Source organism: Leucoraja erinacea, unplaced genomic scaffold (genome assembly GCF_028641065.1).
Source record: "Leucoraja erinacea ecotype New England unplaced genomic scaffold, Leri_hhj_1 Leri_58S, whole genome shotgun sequence".
Classification (NCBI taxonomy): Eukaryota; Metazoa; Chordata; class Chondrichthyes; order Rajiformes; family Rajidae; genus Leucoraja; species Leucoraja erinaceus.
In genome coordinates this window covers 600,569-619,823 of record NW_026576498.1, presented here as the reverse complement: position 1 = coordinate 619,823, position 19,255 = coordinate 600,569, and the positions used below count along the sequence as shown (strand labels likewise).

The 19,255-nt window shown below is 47.7% G+C and overlaps 1 protein-coding gene across 1 annotated transcript in view; it reads right to left on the bottom strand.

Annotated features, from left to right (window-relative positions):
* Nucleotides 1-4,845: 4,845 nt before the first annotated feature.
* ache (acetylcholinesterase) overlaps nucleotides 4,846-19,255 on the bottom strand; it is a 34,126-nt gene continuing 19,716 nt past the window's right edge. The window contains exon 4 of the mRNA XM_055630951.1: nucleotides 4,846-5,875. Within this exon, the coding sequence (XP_055486926.1) occupies nucleotides 5,754-5,875 (122 nt within the window). The 3' untranslated portion in view covers nucleotides 4,846-5,753. The remainder of the gene's footprint in view (nucleotides 5,876-19,255) is intronic.

The following is a 19,255-nucleotide window of genomic DNA, read 5'->3' as shown; positions in this document are numbered from 1 at the left end:
CTTACGGCAATGGAAGTCACTGTCCCTGGGGAACAGATTTATCTTTTCCAGGATAAAATGTACAGATACTTAATTTTGTTAATAGCTTTAAAAATTGCTGCTTTAAAACAATATTTGTATTCGTCACTACTGCTCTGTTTGTTATAGTTCTTCTGTGACCTAAGTGGATTTTCCTTTACAACATGATTGCACAGACACGGCTTGTTACCTGCTCCAGTACAGCAAAGTTACATAGAAACATAGAAATTAGGTGCAGGAGTAGGCCATTCGGCCCTTCGAGCCTGCACCGCCATTCAATATGATCATGGCTGATCATCCAACTCAGTATCCCGTACCTGCCTTCTCTCCATACCCCCTGATCCCCTTAGCCACAAGGGCCACATCTAACTCCCTCTTAAATATAGCCAATGAACTGGCCTCAACTACCCTCTGTGGCAGAGAGTTCCAGAGATTCACCACTCTCTGTGTGAAAAAAGTTCTTCTCATCTCAGTTTTTAAAGGATTTCCCCCTTATCCTTAAGCTGTGACCCCTTGTCCTGGACTTCCCCAACATCGGGAACAATCTTCCTGCATCTAGCCTGTCCAACCCCTTAAGAATTTTGTAAGTTTCTATAAGATCCCCTCTCAATCTCCTAAATTCTAGAGAGTATAAACCAAGTCTATCCAGTCTTTCTTCATAAGACAGTCCTGACATCCCAGGAATCAGTCTGGTGAACCGTCTCTGCACTCCCTCTATGGCAATAATGTCCTTCCTCAGATTTGGAGACCAAAACTGTACGCAATACTCCAGGTGTGGTCTCACCAAAGTTGGATTGGAATAGCTGAGAGTCAGACTGCTGGAAATTAGGTCATAAGTGATAGGAGCAGAATTAGGCCATTCGGCCCATCAAGTCTACTCCGCCATTCTATCATGGCTGATCCATCTCTCCCTCCTAATCCCATTCTCCTGCCTTCTCCCCATAACCCTGGACACCTGCACTAAACAAGAATCTATCTATCTCTGCCGTAAAAAATATCCACTGACTTGTGGCCTCCACAGCCGTCTGTGTGGCAAAGAATCCCACAGATTCACCACCCTCTGACTGAAGAAATTCCCCCTCATCTCCTTCCTAAAGGAACGTCCTTTAATTCTGAGACTGTGCCCTCTAGTCCTGGACTCTCCCACAAGCTGGAAACATCCCTTCCACACCCACTCTAATCTGAAATAAAATCTGAATCTGAAATGCAAGCAGATACTCAGCAGGTCAGGCGGTGTCTATGGAGGGAGAAGGTTGCTGGATTAGTGGCTAAAAAGGTCACTTTGTAAGTTTTTCTTCAAACAAGTCCCAAAAAACCAGAAGAGAATGACTTCAGTTTATCAATATAGATATATTTATTGAAAATTACAATCATTACAATACATTCACTTGACATGCATAATATACAATGCCCTTTGACTGTGAATACTTTAATGGTGAAGAGGCAGTGTATGGAAACTGTTCAAGACACAAGCATTCTTGTGCAATGGTGCTAGAGGAACTGACTCTAGCCGTCGAGAGACTCAAATCTTCAACAGGTCCTGCAAACAGTTGTAGCCTCTACTACACTAGTCTAAAACAGCAGCATGGTCACATCCAGATCCACCTCCAAGTCACACACCATCGCCAGTTAGAACTAAATTGTTGTCCCTTCACTATCAATAGACAATAGGTGCAGGAGTAGAGGCCATTCAGCTCTTCGAGCCAGCACCGCCATTCAATGTGATCATTCACAATCAGTACCCCGTTCCTGCCTTCTCCCCTGACTCCGCTATCTTTAAGAGCCCTATCCAGCTCTCTCATGACCAGAGAACCGGCCTCCACCACCCTCTGAGGCAGGAAATTCCACAGACTCACAACTCTCTGTGAGAATAGGTTTTTCCTCGTCTCCGTTCTAAATGGCCGACCCCTTATTCTTAAACTGTGTGTGTGTGGCCCCTGGTTCTGGACTCCCCCAACATCGGGAACATGTTTCCTGCCTCTAGCGTGTCCAAACGCTTAATAATATTATATGTTTCTATAAGATACCCTCTCATCCTTCTAAATTCCTGAGTGTACAAGCCCAGCTGCTCCATTCTCTGCCCCCACGCCTCTAAAAACATCAGGGTCAAAATGTCCAGACCATCTGATACTGATGATTGTGAGACAGAGTCTGGGTGACATGTACGTGTGTCATTAGTGTCAGGGGTTTTATTCTCTCCTGTAAAGACAGATGGAGCCTTGGTTCATTTTTGACATTCTCTGTAACTGCATCTTGAAGGAAGACATTGGATCGAAGAGTCATGAAGTCATATGTAACAGGAGGAGGATTAGACCATTCGGCCCATCAAGTCTACTCCGCCATTCAATCATGGCTGATCTATCTCTCCCTACCAGCCCCATTCTCCTGTCTTCTCCCCATAACCTTTGACACTTGTACTAATCAAGAATCTGAAGTGGGACTTGGACCCATGCAGTGATGAGAATGAGATCACAACCTCCTTGAAACATAGACAATAGGTGCAGGACGAGGCCATTTGGCCCTTCGAGACAGCACCACCATTCACTGTGATCAAGGCTCATCATCCACAATCAGTAACCCCGTGACTGCCTTCTCCCCATATCCCTTGACTCCACTAGCCCCTAGAGCTCTATCTAACTCTCTCTGAAATCCATCCAGTGACTTGGCCTCCACTGCCCTCTGTGGCAGGGAATTCCACAAATTCACAACTCTCTGGGTGAAAAAGTTATTCCTCATCTCAGTTTTAAATGGCCTCCCCTTTATTCTTAAGAAAGAACTGCAGATGCTGGAAAAATCGAAGGTAGAAAAAATGCTGGAGGAACTCAGCACCTATTCCTTCGCTCCATAGATGCTGCCTCACCTGTTGAGTTTCTCCAGCATTTTTGTCTATCCTCCCCATTATTCTTAGACTGTGTGTGGCCCCTGGTTCTGGACTCCCCCACCCCCCAACATTGGGAACATTTTTTCCTGCATCTAGCTTGTCCAGTCCTTTTATAATTTTATACGTTTCGATAAGATACCCTCTCATCCTTCTTAACTCCAGTGAATGCAAGCCCAGTCTTTCCTCATATGACAGTTCTGCCACGGGCATGGGCACTGTCGACTTGGGGAACTGTCCGAGCAGGATCCAGTCATTCCACTTACTGTTGCACTCCTGAACTGTTGGCATTCGCATTGAGAGCGGCTCATTCAAAGCTGCCACAGAGCGGATTTGCGATGGTGGTTTTAAATGTTTTAAAATCCCTCAAACCGTACCAGACACTGCCTCTTTGAAAAAGCACACAAAAAACACTGAAATAAATAATTTTACAATATATCTCAGAGACACATAAACTCCACATGGATATTCGAAAGTGGGACCAGCTTCATTCCCGATCTATGAGAGGCAAGTGTGGTCGTACAGATGCAGATACAACTGCAAGGGTGAATGTTGACAAAGAGGCTGATGATGTGGTTCTAATTAAGTATCCCCAAGATGCAAGTGGCAGGAAAATGGCATTCGTAACCTCTCCCTCAAATGATGGGTGTTCTGAATTGATTATTTGTTTAAGAAAGAACTGTGCAGATGCAGGAAACATCGAAGGTGGACAAAAATGCTGGAGAAACTCAGCGGGTGAGGCAGCATCTATGGAGTGAAGGAATAGGTGGCGTTTCGGGTCGAGACCCTTCTTCAGACAGATCTGAAGGAATAGGTGGCGTTTCGGGTCGAGACCCTTTCGGGTCTCGACCCGAAACGTCACCTATTCCTTCGCTCCACAGATGCTGCCTCACCCGCTGAGTTTCACCAGCATGTTTATTCTGAATTGACATTTTCTTTTGGGAGGGGATGTTTAAGGAAATGTCCCTCTCAGGTTCCCAGTGAGCGGAGACATGGCTACAAATGGTTGGGAGGGCTAAAGGTCTGAGGTGCTTCATTGCACCCACTGCTCTCCAGTCGTGGAGGGCAGGTTTTAACGTAACGCAGGCCTGGAGGGTCCAGCAATGATGCTGCTGTGAGCTGCAATTGCCATGTTGGTCATCGGAGACCACAAGCTGAACTGAAGGCTGAAAATGTCATCATGAAACTGCAAGAAACTGCCCACTGAAGGAACTGAAGATGCTGCCTTTCACCGAATGCTGGACACAGAATGCTGGAGTAACTCAGCGGGACAGGCAGCGTATCTGGAGAGAGGGAATAGGTGACGTTTCGGGCCGAGACCCACCTGGTGCTATTTTCAAGGACATGGCAGGTGAGGAACGTTGCTGCTTTGGTGTTAGTTTAAAGAAAAATAAGAATACGTTTATTGGCCAAGTATTCACATACAAGGAATTTGCTTTGGCGCTCCGCCCACAGGGGTTGGGGGGAATTGCTGGGAAAGAGAAGTGTCATTAGAGGGTAGGTGTGGGGCTTGGAGACTAGCGTTGCCAACTGTCCCGGTATTAGCCGGGACATCATTGGTTTCTTTAGCCTGGGCTAAATCATTAGCCTGGGCTAAATTGGTTTGTCCCAGACGGGACCGCCCTTGTCCCGTATTTGACCGCTACTACTCGGGGGACTGTCGGGTCGGAGCGCCGCTGGAGTAACTCAGCGGGTGAGGCAGCATCTCTGGAGAGAAGGAATGGGTCGAAACCCTTCTGCCCCTGCCCCTGTCCCACTTAGGAAACCTGAACGGAAACCTCTGCAGACTTTGCGCTCCACCCAAGGTTTCCGTGCGGTTCCCGGAGGTTGCAGGTAGTGGAAGCAGGCAGGGAGACTGACAAAAACCTCCGGGAACCGCACGGAAACCTTGGGTGGGGCGCAAAGTCTCCAGAGGTTTCCGTTCAGGTTTCCTAAGTGGGACAGGGGCATTAGTGTCCTGACCCGAAACGTCGCCCATTCCTTCTCTCCAGAGATGCTGCCTCACCCGCTGAATTACTCCAGCATTTTGGTGCTTAATGTTTTATGTGTCATTCCTGAAAAAGATTTTCCCCTTATCCTTAAACTGTGTGGCCCCTTGTTCTGGACTTCCCCAACATCGGGAACAATCTTCCTGCATCTAGCCTGTCCAACCCCTTAAGAATTTTGTACGTTTCTATAAGACCCCCCCTCAATCTTCTAAATTCTAGCGAGTACAAGCCGAGTCTATCCAGTCTTTCTGCATATGAAAGTCCTGACATCCCAGGAATCAGTCTGGTGAACCTTCTCTGTACTCTCTCTGTGGTAAGAATGTCTTTCCTCAGATTGGGAGACCAAAACTGTACGCAAAACTGTCACTGTATGTCATGTTGTCACTCGCGGGCGGAGCACCAAGGCACATTCCTTGTATGTGAATACTTGGCCAATAAACCTATTCATTTTACTGCCTAGGAAGGGGACATTAGTGGTGGTGGGAGAGAGGATGGGGCAAGAAGAGTGTCGATGGAGGTGGCTAGTAAGAGGATGGTGGCGGAGGGTTTGTGTTGGGCGGGGAGAGAGAATTGGACTGAGGGGGCAGTAGGGAGAGAGAGTGTGTGTGTGTGGGGTGAGGAGCAGGCAGAATTGGATTGGACAGGAGAGCAGCGGAAAGCCAGTGGAAAAGGCCGAATGTTGGTGGGATCGCTCGAGAGGAACACTTTGAGCTGGGGGGCGCGGGGGGAGAGATGGGTCGGTGCATCGGAGGCATTCTCAAAGGCAAGGTTTGGTGGCCATGCAGTGTCGCCAGGAACGAGACTGGCGCCTGGTCAACGCCTGGTCAACTCCACTCTCTGCCTCACGGGGCGAACCGTAGGCGTGGGGCTCACAGCTCAGCACAGCGCTCTTGCCTGCTGTAGTGGTCAAACTGATTCTTCCAGTGCATCATATAGGAGCTCCACCGGTGGAACTCCATCTTCCACTGGTGTTCTGCCTCGTCGATGGTCTCTGGAAGGGAAGGTTGGAAGGTAAGTAGCGAAGAGGGCAAGGGGAGAAGCCACAAAAAGAATACAAACAGGATCCTTGCACAATCCTTACAGCTTCTGTAGGAAATGATCAGACTCACACACAGTGAGTAGAATCCATAGACTTTTATTAGCAACTCTGTAGAGGTCCAGAACAAGGGCTCACAGTTTAAGGATAAGGGGGGGAAGTCTTTTAGGACCGAGATGAGAAAAAAAAAATTCACACAGTGGATCTGTGGAATTCTCTGCCACAGAAAGTAGTTGAGGCCACACAGTTCATTGGCTATATTTAAGAGGGAGTTAGATGTGGCCCTTGTGGCTAAAGGGATCAGGGGGTATGGAGAGAAGGCAGGTAGAAACATAGAAATTAGGTGCAGGAGTAGGCCATTCGGCCCTTCGAGCCTGCACCATTCGCCATTCAATATGATCACGGCTGATCATCCAACTCAGTATCCCGTACCTGCCTTCTCTCCATACCCCCTGATCCCCTTAGCCACAAGGGCCACATCTAACTCCCTCTTAAATATAGCCAATGAACTGTGGCCTCGACTACCCTCTGCGGCAGAGAGTTCCAGAGATTCACCACTCTGGTACGGGATACTGAGTTGGATGATCAGCCATGGTCATATTGAATGGCGGTGCAGGTTCGAAGGGCCGAATGGCCTCTACTCCTGCACCTATTGTCTATGTTTCTATGAAACACAAGGTGCTTTCATCTCCGCATGCATACAGAGAGAGAGAGAGAGAGCTCTCTAATAAGCCTGTGGGCATACCAATAGTATGAGTGACACTAATCTACAGCTATTGACTATTGTCTATTGTCTGAGGCTAAGCTGTTCTTAATAGACAATATACAATAGGTGCAGGAGTAGAGGCCATTTGGCCCTTCGAGCCAGCACCGCCATTCAATGTGATCATGGCTGATCATCCTCAATCAGTACCCCGTTCCTGCCTTCTCCCCCTATCCCCTGACTCCGCTATCTTGGAACAGTTCCAGCACCTCTTGCCAACAGACCATGGGGGAAAACCTACAGTAGTGGGGTAACTCAGCGGGTCAGACGGCATCTCTGGAGAAAAGGAATAGGTGACGTTTCGGATCGAGACCTTTCATCTGAAGAAGCATCTCGACCCTATTCCCCTTTCACCCGAGATGTTGTCTGACCCGCTGAGTTACTCTAGCTTTTTGTGTCTATCTTCATTTTAAACCAGCCTCTGCAGTTCCTTCCGACACATGGGGAAAACTTCCCAGTTATGTCCTAGTCACAAAAAGAATCCAGTCCAGCTAATTACTAATTAGGTAATTACTAATTGGGCAACTTACACCCCAGTGGTATGAACATTGACTTATCCAACTTCAAGGAAGCCTTGCTTTCCCTCTCTCTCCATCCCCTTCCCCTTCCCAGTTCTCCCCCCAGTCCGACTTGTTGTCAACTTCTCCCAGCTTACGATGATCTATTTCACATTTGCCTTGATCTCCATCCCCTTTGCCCCCTTTTCACACCCCACACTTCCTTATCTATGGATCTCCCTCTCCCCTGAGCCGTCTCGACCCGAAACGTCACCCATTCCTTCTCCCCAGAGATGATGCTGCCTGTCCCGCTGAGTTACTCCAGCATTTTGTGTCTTATCTTCAACTAATTTCAAGTCAGTCACATTACTCAGTCTGATCGTCAAAGTTAGGGAAACTGTCTCCCTGTGGCACCTACTCATTAATAACTTGCTCACTGGTTTAGGGTTTTGCCAGGAACATTTGTCTCCAGATGTCTTAGTCTTGGACCAGGCAGACCAAGGAGTTGAAGTCCATAGGGACTAGTCAAGGGTCCACTTTGGCCAGTGTCCGGAGGGCAAGGAGCACTATCATTCCACCCCTTGCCCTTAGGGCAGGAACAGACTTGCTGTCAGTGACTGAAAGGCTGGCGAAGGGATTTAGGGAGTGGGCAGGGTCGAAGATGTCCTGGTTAGTTTGCTCCTAGGCCTGGCCAAGCTGGCCATCCACCAGTCACGGCCCCAGGCGGAAGACAATAGATGCAGGAGTAGAGGCCATTCGGCCCTTCGAGCCAGCACGGCCATTCAATATGATCATGGCTGATCATCCCCAATCAGCACCCCTCCCGTTCCTGCCTTCTCCCCATATCCCCTGACTCCGCTATCTTTACGAGCCCTATCTAACTCTCTCTTGAAAGCATCCAGAGAACCGGCCTCCACCGCCCTCTGAGGCAGAGAATTCCACAGACTCACAACTCTCTGTGTGTGAAAATGTGTTTCCTCATCTCCGTTCTAAATGGCCGACCCCTTATTCTTAAGGTTACACAAAAAAGCTGGAGAAACTCAGCGGGTGCAGCAGCATCTATGGAGCGAAGGAAATAGGCAACGTTTCGGGCCGAAACCCTTCTTCAGTCTGAAGAAGGGTTTCGGCCCGAAACGTTGCCTATTTCCTTCGCTCCATAGATGCTGCTGCACCCGCTGAGTTTCTCCAGCTTTTTTGTGTAACCTTCGATTCTCCAGCATCTGCAGTTCCTTCTTAAACCCTTATTCTTAAACTGTGTTTGTGTGTGTGGCCCCTGGTTCTGGACTCCCCCAACATCGGGAACAAGAGGGCTTTGTCCGAGCAGAATGCTTGCCCCATTGCTGTTAGAGACATTGTTATATGTAGTTAGGGTTACTATAGTACTATATATACATTGCAATAGCAGTTATTTAGTATCTTTGTCAGGATTGTAACATAGTGCTTGATAATTGTAGATCATTTGGTGATTTTGTACTATGGTGGTGGGATGTGTCACCACCGTTTTGTATCGAAATCGTGATGAAATGATATATTTTTGATACCAAAACGGGAGCTGAACTCCAGAGGGAAGTCGGAGACCTGTGCAACAAGGGAGCACTTCACTGAGTGTGACTTCAAGGTGATGAACTTACTGGCTGAGGCCAGACCTCACACAAGGTGGTTGTTGGAGGTGAATTATCGCGGTTCCAGACATTAATGCAGGAATGCCCGGGGACCAGCAATCTTCTAATGGCCTTTCGCTCCTTCCACAGTTACACTGTTAGAAACGCCACAGGAGATCCTTCTTCCCTGTGGCTATCGAACAGTACAACTCCACCCCCTTCTGACGTGTGGTCAGGGCGGACTGTCAGCTTGCCCGATGGCAAGTGGGCCCCCCATATCAAGTGGGCCCCTGATGAAGTGGACCCCCTTTGTCTCCTGGCAACCAATATTTTTAGACCCAGTCCGCTACTGTGTGTGGTTGACTGACTCCCCCACCCCCCACATCCCCAAATCTTTGCACAACCCCAATCCTTTGCACTGGTCACTTTATATCCATGTTGTATGTATCTTGTGTTTTATGACTGTGTTGCTGGATTAATTCCTCCCTCCCGGGATAAATATGTATGGTATTAATCTCACAGCTTTTCAGCAGATGTGCCTCTTGTGCCCGCGTGCAGTTAGATGTGGATTTCATTAAGGTTCAGGGTATCATTTGGGATCGGAAGTAAACATAGAAACATAGAAATTAGGAGCAGGAGTAGAGGCCATTCGGCCCTTCGAGCCTGCACCGCCATTCAATATGATCATGGCTGATCATCCAACTCAGTATCCCGTACCTGCCTTCTCTCCATACCCTCTGATCCCCTTAGCCACAAGGGCCACATCTAACTCCCTCTTAAATATAGCCAATGAACTGGCCTCGACTACCCTCTGCGGCAGAGAGTTCCAGAGATTCACCACTCTCTGTGTGAAAAAAGTTCTTCTCATCTCGGTTTTAAAGGATTTCTCCCTTATCCTTAAGCTGTGACCTCTTGTCCTGGACTTCCCCAACATCGGGAGCAATCCTCCTGAATCTAGCCTGTCCAACCCCTTAAGAATTTTGTAAGTTTCTATAAGATCCCCTCTCTATCTCCTAAATTCTAGAGAGTATAAACCAAGTCTATCCAGTCTTTCTTCATAAGACAGTCCTGACATCCCAGGAGTCAGTCTGGTGAACCTTCTCTGCACGCCCTCTATGGCAATAAAGTCCTTCCTCAGATTTGGAGACCAAAACTGTACGCAATACTCCAGGTGTGGTCTCACCAAGACCCTGTACAACTGCAATAGAACCTCCCTGCTCCTATACTCAAATCCTTTTGCTATGAAAGCTAACATACCATTCGCTTTCTTCACTGCCTGCTGCACCTGCATGCCTACTTTCAATGACTGGTGTACCATGACACCCAGGTCTCGCTGCATCTCCCCTTTTCCTAGTCGGCCACCATTTAGATAATAGTTTGCTTTCCTGTTTTTGCCACCAAAATGGATAACCTCACATTTATCCACATTATACTGCACATTATACTAACAAGAGAGAGACTGATCACCGACCCTTGGCATGTGATGGCATTACCATTGCTGAGATTCAATCTTCTGGATATTATTCTACAAGAGCAGGCCAGAGGGTTGGTATCTTGCTTGGTATTTTGAGGAGGAATTTCTTCAGACAGAGGGTGGTGAATCTGTGGAATTCGTTGCCACAGAAGGCTGTGGAGGCCACAAGTCAATGGATGTTTTTAAGGCATAGGTAATAAGGCATTGATTAGTATGGGTGTCAGGGGTTATGGGGAGAAGGCAGGAGAATGGGGTTAGGAGGGAGAGATAGATCAGCCATCATTGAATGATCCCCATGTGACAAAATGGAGTAGAATCTCTGAAAGCCAAGCCTCTAACTTCCGGTGTAACTTGGGTCGCCAACGTTCCCACTCCCAAATAAGGGACAAAAGGTCAAAGTACAGGACAGATTCCCCACGGCAATTCGTTGACCGACTCCTTCCTGGAATGATGAGTTGGCCCCGGGTGATGGAGTCTGTGGAATTCTGTGCCTCAGAGGGCGGTGGAGGCCGGTTCTCTGGATGCTTTCAAGAGAGAGCTAGATGGGGCTCTTAAAGATAGCGGGGATATGGGGAGAAGGCAGGAATGGGGTACTGATTGGGGATGATCAGCCATGATCACATTGAATGGCGGTGCTCGGTCGAAGGGCCGAATGGCCTACTCCTGCACCTATTGTCTATTGGACTGCACACAAAGCCCAGCCCACATTGAAACATAGAAACATAAACAATAGGTGCAGGATGGGGCCATTCGGCCCTTCGAGGCAGCACCACCATTCATTGTGATCATGGCTGATCGTCTCCTATCAATAACCCGTGCCTGCCTTCTCCCCATATCCCTTGACTCCACTAGCCCCTAGAGCTCTATCTAACTCTCCCTTAAATCCATCCAGTGACTTGGCCTCCACTGCCCTCTGTGGCAGGGAATTCCACAAATTCACAACTCTCTGGGTGAAAAGGTTTTTTCTCACCTCAGTCTTAAATGACCTCCCCTTAATTCTGAGACTGTGTGGCCCCTGGTTCTGGACTTGCCCAACATTGGGAACATTTTTCCTGCATCTAGCTGGTCCAGTCCTTTTATAATTGTATATGTTTCTAAAAGATCCCCCCCTCATCTTTCTAAACTCCAGTGAATACAAGCCTGGTGTTTTCAATCATTCCTCATATGACAGTCCCGCCATCCCAGGGATCAATCTGGTGAACCTACGCTGCACTGCCTCAATCACAAGGATGTCCTTCCTCAAATTAGGAGACCAAAACTGTACACAATACTCCAGATGTGGTCTCACCAGAGCCTTGTACAACTGCACAGTGAAACAGCTTACACTGCATCAGCTGTGTTTATCATGACACGAGCCTGTAAACTACTTTTAAACAGCACACACAAAACATTTTAAAAACATTCTGAACAGAGATATTTTTATTGATATCGTCACACATGCAGGAAGTAAAGAACACGAGAAACATTAAAATTTGGGAACAGAAAATCTGTGGGTTTTACATGCAATAAAATGAACAACCATGTTATGGGCCTAAAGCAAGTAAAATATCGTCAAGAAATTTACCAAAGCACCACAACACAATGAAAATTACAAATCATAATGAAATTAAAATAACAATATGGAGAAAGAAAATGTTTAAGAAGGAACTGCAGATGCTGGAAAATCGAAGGTAGACAAAAATGCTGGAGAAACTCAGCAGGTGAGGCAGCATCTATGGAGCGAAGGAAATAGGACACTGGAGCACTTTCAGGTAGTCCCTGCTTTCTCCCTCTTTCCCCTCCCCTTCTCAGCTCTCCCACAGCCCACTCTCTCCGCCTCTTCCTTTCTTCTTCCCGCCTCCCCCACCCCCACATCAATCTGATGAAGGGTCTCGACCCGAAACATCGCCCATTTCCTTCGCCTCGCCCGCTGAGTTTCTCCAGCATTTTTGTCTACCTTGGAGAAAGAAAATTTTCTTTTTACGTATGCAGAGGGAATAGTGTGTTGATATCTGGAGGTTGCTGGAGAGACAAAAGAGATGACTGCACAAAAAGTGGGGAAACGGACAAGGGAGAAGGTGAAGCCGGAGAGAAAATGAAATGGGGATTAGGCAAGAGGGAAAGAAAGGAACACGGATAAATGGGGAAGCATGGCGAGCAGGAAAATCAAAGCAAAGTAATGGAAGGAGCAAGTCAATTAACAGGATAGAAGCATAGAGTCATAGAGTGATACAGTGTGGAAACAGGCCCTTCGGCCCAACTTGCCCACACCGGCCAACATGTCCCAGCTACACTAGTCCCACTTGCCCGCTCTTGGTCCATAACCCTGCCCTATCCATCATGTACCTGTCCAACTGTTTCTTATACTATGGGATAGTCCCAATAAATCAAAGAGGGGGAAATACAGCTGAAAGAAGTGTCAGAGGGAATGGGTGAGAGAAACAAACCCCCCCAGCCCACAATGTGTCAGCGTTCAGTCACTCTAGATGTGTTGCAAGGATGGTTAGAGAACGTTAATGTGCATTTCGGGCCCCTCTGTCGACACACAGTCTCTCCCGACAGCAGCTCTGTGCAAAACATGCCCTGTCCATCCCACCGTCTGTGGTCAACGTGGGAACAACAGGAGTCTTCCATGGTGACGGACATATAATCAGTGTAGATCTCTGGATGGGTGAGCCCCCCATCCTTGGCCTTCTGCCATCCTAGCCTGGATGTCCCTGGCAGTTAGGTGGAGTGGGGTGGAATCGAATGGAATATTTTATTGTCACCTGGGACAAGGCACAATGAAGTTCAGTGCTTGCATACACAATGTATACAAATAGTTGCCACGTTACAAAATACTGCCCGCTGGCTCCTCCTTTGTTCCCCCCCTCCGCACCCTCACCCCCACTCCAGGTCCTGCATTGTTCTTCCCCCTGCAGGTTGTGGAGGGGACATGGGGAAAGGCCTTGAAACTTGACCCTGGACAATGCTGGTTCTCCTGTAGGGATGGCTGATCACTGTGGCCCATGTGGCCAGGCAGAAGATGTCAGCCTCACCCACCACCTCAGCCTCTCTGAGTTACAGAGGCTGTACACAGCTAGACTCCGCCTCGTAGACTCTACTTGCTTCAACTCAGGTTTAGTTTAGTTTAGAGATACAGCGTGGAAACAGGGCCCTTCGGCCCACCGGGTCCGTGCCGACCAGCGATCCCCGCACTCTAACGCCATCCTGCACCCACTAGGGACAATTTTTCACATTTACCGAGCCAATTAACCTACAAACCTGTACGTCTTCGGAGTGTGGGAGGAAACCGAAGATCTCGGAGGCCAATTCTCTGAGAAATTGCCAGAGAAGCGGAGGCCAATGCTCGGAGAAAATCCACGCAGGTCACGGGGAGAACGTACAAACTCTGCACAGACACACCGCCCATAGTCAGGATCGAACCTGGGACTCCGGCCCTGCATTCGCTGTAAGGCAACAATTCTACCGCTCGCCGTTGTGGGTTCTTAGCTGGCTGATGAGACCAAATGGGCAGATGGGACAGGAGGTGCTTGAGAGCGCTTAGGCTGTGTGGCGTGAAATCCTCTCGATATTGATGTTTGCCCCTGGTGGTTCTCAATATTATCCTGAATGCTTTTCTCCAACTTGAATGGTTGCAGCCCAGAAGTCAGTACTGTACTTGTGTTTTCTGTAATGGTAATCCCATTCAGTGACTGAGTTGAGAGTAGTGTGCTCGTGTCACAAGTCTGAAGAAGGGTCTCGGCCCGAAACATCACCCATTCCTTCTATCCAGAGATGCTGCCTGTCCCGCTGAGTTACCCCAGCATTTTGTGTCTATCAATGGTAGGAACAGCAAAGGTAGGATGCTGTCAACATTCATATTTACCACAGGCTGGAGTAACCACTGACAAAGCTTAGCTAAGTTTAGTTTAGTTTAGAGATACAGCGTGGAAATAGGCCCTTTGGCCCACCGATCACCCCACACACTAACACTATCCTACACCCACTAGGGACAATTTACAATTAAACCAAGCCAATTAATCTATAAACCTGGACATCTTTGGAGTGTGGGAGGAAAAACTGAAGATCTCGGAGAAAACCCACGCAGGTCAATAGACAATAGACAACAGGTGCAGGAGTAGAGGCCATTCGGCCCTTCGAGCCAGCACCGCCATTCAATGTGATCATGGCTGATCATCCCCAATCAGTACCCCGTTCCTGCCTTCTCCCCATATCCCCTGACTCCGCTATCTTCAAGAGCCCTATCTAGCTCTCTCTTGAAAGCATCCAGAGAACCGGTCTCCACCGCCCTCTGAGGCAGAGAATTCCACAGACTCACAACTCTCTGTGAGAAAAAGGTGTTTCCACGTCTCCGTTCTAAATGCTTACTCCTTATTCTTAAATTGTGTGTGTGTGTGTGGCCCCTGGTTCTGGACTCCCCCAACATCGGGAACATGTTTCCTGCCTCTAGCGTGTCCAAGCCCTTAACAATCTCATATATGTTTCAATGAGATCTCCTCTCATCCTTCTAAACTCCACAGAGTGTACAAGCCCGGCCGCTCCATTGTGTGGCCCCTGGTTCTGGACCCCCCCAACATCGGGAACATGTTTCCTGCCTCTAGCGTGTCCAAGCCCTTAACAATCTCATATATGTTTCAATGAGATCCCCTCTCATCCTTCTAAACTCCAGAGTGTACCTTCATTTGTTCACTTTCTCTCTCTCTACATCACCGTCTATATCTCTCGTTTCTCTTTCCCTCGACTTTCACTCTGAAGAAGGGTCTCGACCCGAAATGTCACCTATTCCTTCTCTCCAGAGATGCTGCCTGTCCCGGTGAGTTACCCCAGCTTTTTGTGTCTATCTTATATCATTCTGGTCTTGTTATCTAGGCCAAAGTTATATTCATTGTGTGACTGTACATTTATGTGTTGTGTGGTTGCATTAACCTGCCAGTAAAACCTGTAGCAAGTTAGAATTTTATTGTTCTGGGTCACAGTATATAGGGCGCTGTTAATTTCATTGCTGGTTGTTCTTGGCTGTTGTTTTCCTGCCACACCTGCCCAGGGTGGAGAGAGAGAAAGTCACCATCTAGGAATCACCGATCCAAGTCCTGCCCGGGAACATTCTGTCTGCTTAACAATAGACAATAGACAATAGGTGCAGGAGTAGAGGCCATTCAGCCCTTCCAGCCAGCACCGCCATTCAATGTGATCATGGCTGATCATCCCCAATCAGTACCCCGTTCCTGCCTTCTCCCCACCTCACTCCGCTATCTTTAAGAGCCCTATCTAGCTCTCTCTTGAAAGCATCCAGAGAACTGGCCTCCACCGCCCTCTGAGGTAGAGAATTCCACAGACTCACAACTCTCTGTGAGAAAAAGGTGTTTCCACGTCTCCGTTCTAAATGGCTTACTCCTTATTCTTAAATTGTGTGTGTGTGTGTGTGTGTGTGGCCCCTGGTTCTGGACTCCCCCAACATCGGGAACATGTTTCCTGCCTCTAGCGTGTCCAAGCCCTTAACAATCTCATATATGTTTCAATGAGATCTCCTCTCATCCTTCTAAACTCCACAGAGTGTACAAGCCCGGCCGCTCCATTGTGTGGCCCCTGGTTCTGGACCCCCCCCAACATCGGGAACATGTTTCCTGCCTCTAGCGTGTCCAAGCCCTTAACAATCTCATATATGTTTCAATGAGATCCCCTCTCATCCTTCTAAACTCCAGAGTGTACCTTCATTTGTTCACTTTCTCTCTCTCTACATCACCGTCTATATCTCTCGTTTCCCTTTCCCTCGACTCTCACTCTGAAGAAGGGTCTCGACCCGAAATGTCACCTATTCCTTCTCTCCAGAGATGCTGCCCGTCCCGATGAGTTACCCCAGCTTTTTGTGTCTACCTTATATCATTCTGGTCTTGTTATCTAGGCCAAAGTTATATTCATTGTGTGACTGTACATTTATGTGTTGTGTGGTTGCATTAACCTGCCAGTAAAACCTGTAGCAAGTTAGAATTTTATTGTTCTGAGTCACAGTATATAGGGCGCTGTTAATTTCATTGCTGGTTGTTCTTGGCTGTTGTTTTCCTGCCACACCTGCTCCCTGGTGGAGAGAGAGAAAGTCACCATCTAGGAATCACCGATCCAAGTCCTGCCCAGGAACATTCTGTCTGCTTAACAATAGACAATAGACAATAGATGCAGGAGTAGAGGCCATTCAGCCCTTCGAGCCAGCACCGCCATTCAATGTGATCATGGCTGATCAATTCCAATCAGTACCCCGTTCCTGCCTTCTCCCCTGACTCCGCTATCTTTAAGAGCCCTATCTAGCTCTCTCCTGAAAGTATCCAGAGAAGCGGCCTCCACCGCCCTCTGAGGCAGAGAATTCCACAGACTCACCACTCTCTGTGAGAAAAAGTGTTTCCTCGTCGCCGTTCTAAATGGCTTGGCCCTTATTCTTAAACTGTGTGTGTGTGTGGCCCCTGGTTCTGGACTCCCCCCAACATCGGGAACATGTTTCCTGCCTCTAGCGTGTCCAAACTCTTAACAATCTTATATGTTTCAACGAGAAACCCTCTCATCCTTCTAAACTCCAGAGTGTACAAGCCCAGCTGCTCCATTCTCTCAGCATATGACAGTCCCGCCATCCCGGGAATGAACCTGGTAAATCTACGCTGGGCTCCCTCAATAGCAAGAATGTCCTTCCACAAATTAGGGGAGCAAAACTGCACACAATACTCTAGGTGTGGTCTCACTAGGGCTCTGTACAACTACAGAAGGACCTCTTTGCTCCTATATTCGATTCCTCTTGTTATAAAGGCTAACATGCCATTCGCTTTCTTCACTGCCTGCTGTACCTGCATGCTTACTTTCATAGACTGATGTACAAGGACCCCCAGATCCCGTTGTACTTCCCCTTTTCCCAACTAAACGCCATTTAGATAGTGTCTTTCAATCAATTCCAATAAAACTACTTTTTTGGTTCCTGCTTGTGATCCTGGCCCAATCAAATTTGTTCTTGGAGATTATCTTCAGCTGAAGGCAATAAAATTGACCATAACCGTGGAGGTAGACAAAAATGCTGGAGTAACTCAGCGGGTGAGGCAGCATCTATGGAGCGAAGGAATAGGCGACGTTTCTATTCTGGTGGGAAGAAGAAAAGAAGAGGCGGAGACAGTGGGGGAGCTGGGAACGGGAGGGGAAGGAGGGAGAAAGCAGGGACTACCTGAAATTGGAGAAGTCAATGTTCATACCGCTGGGGTGTAAACTACCCAAGGGAAATATGAGGTGCTGCTCCTCCAACTTGTGGTGGGACTCACTCTGGCCATGGAGGAGGACCAGGACAGAAAGTTTGGATTGAGAATGGGAGGGGGAGTTGTAGTGCTGGGCCACCGGGAGATTGGGTTGGTGATTGCAAACTGGATCAACCTTTTACATAACTCTCTAAATCCCATCTTTCTGCTTTTACCTGGAATCTGCAGAAAATTCAACCTATGTTAGGAAAGAATCCCCTCGTCCAAATTGGCCCCTGGGCCTGGAGCAGATTCACTCCACATTGAATTTTGATGGGTGGGGAAAGAAAGGAAATAAAGATGAGCGGTAGAGAGGTGAAGGGAGAGTGTGAGAGAGAGAGAGACATGAGGTGGTAGGAGGAGGAGAAAAATAGATGGCAGAGACAGAGAGAGAGAGAGACAGAGAGAGAGAGAGAGAGAGAGAGAGAGAGAGACAGAGAGAGAGAGAGAGAGAGAGACAGAGAGAGAGACAGAGAGAGAGACAGAGAGAGAGAGAGAGAGAGAGACAGAGAGAGAGACAGAGAGAGAGAGACAGAGAGAGAGAGAGAGAGAGAGAGAGAGAGAGAGAGAGAGAGAGAGAGAGAGAGAGAGAGAGAGAGAGAGAGAGAGAGAGAGACAGAGAGAGAGAGAGAGAGAGAGAGAGAGAGAGAGAGAGAGAGAGAGAGAGAGAGAGAGAGAGAGAGACAGAGAGAGAAAGAGAGAGAAGAGAGCGAGAGAGAGTGTGTGTGAGAGAAAGAGAGAGAGAGAGGAGAAAAAGATACTTGTATTTATACTTATGCATTTTAAATATGTATGTCATGTTTTATACTTTGGCAATATAACAATGTTTTTTTATCATGCCAATAAAGTTTTTTAATTGAAATTGAATTGAATTGAGAGACAGAGAGACAGAGAGAGACACGGAGAGAGAGAGAGAGAGAGAGAGAGAGAGAGAGAGAGAGAGGCAGAGAAAGTGCCAGAGACATAGACACTGACATAGACCACATACATACTCACAAGTACCAGTTGGCCCCTTGAACAGGCTTGTGTTGGTGCAGAGAGTGGCTAGAGAGGGAACTTACCCACAAACATTAAAGTTCTTAATCAGTAAAGCCAGAATGAGATTGTTATTAGACACACACAGGTTTAGAGAAATAGGGGTGAGTTAAACTATGAAGCAAACAACCTGAGGAACAGCCTTCAGAGTCCGAGTGGGTTCAGGTTAAAGAGCACAGAATGTATTATAGAAACACAAGAAGAAATCACTTAATGACTCAGAACGCCGACTGTTGAAAAATAAACTTTTAAAAGATAGTTTAGAAGTTAGAGGGCCTGTTTGGGGCCAGCTTATAAAATATTCAAAAAATGTTATATTGAACTGGTTGCTCAACAGGAGATTGATTTTGTCAAATAATTCCATAATGTTTTTAAGAATGCTGTGATGCTTCATAAAGGTGGGCAGGAAATCAGGACTGGAGGAGGGGCAGTGAGTTAGTTGCTTGTGGGAGCAAATTTACACCAGATCAGTCAGCGGCGGGTGAGCCAGGTTGTTTGTCGTTAGACAGGGACGTGCACAAGGCTGGTGCACGGCTTCATCAATGTTTCTCAGAGCGAGGGACGTTCAGTGTAGAGGTGTAGCACGGAAACCCAGCGATCCCCGCACGCTAACACTGCCCTCCACACACTAGGGATCATTTGCTATGACACCAAAGCCAATTAACCTACAAACCCGAACGCACGTCTTTGGAGAGTGGGAGACAACCGGAGCACCCAG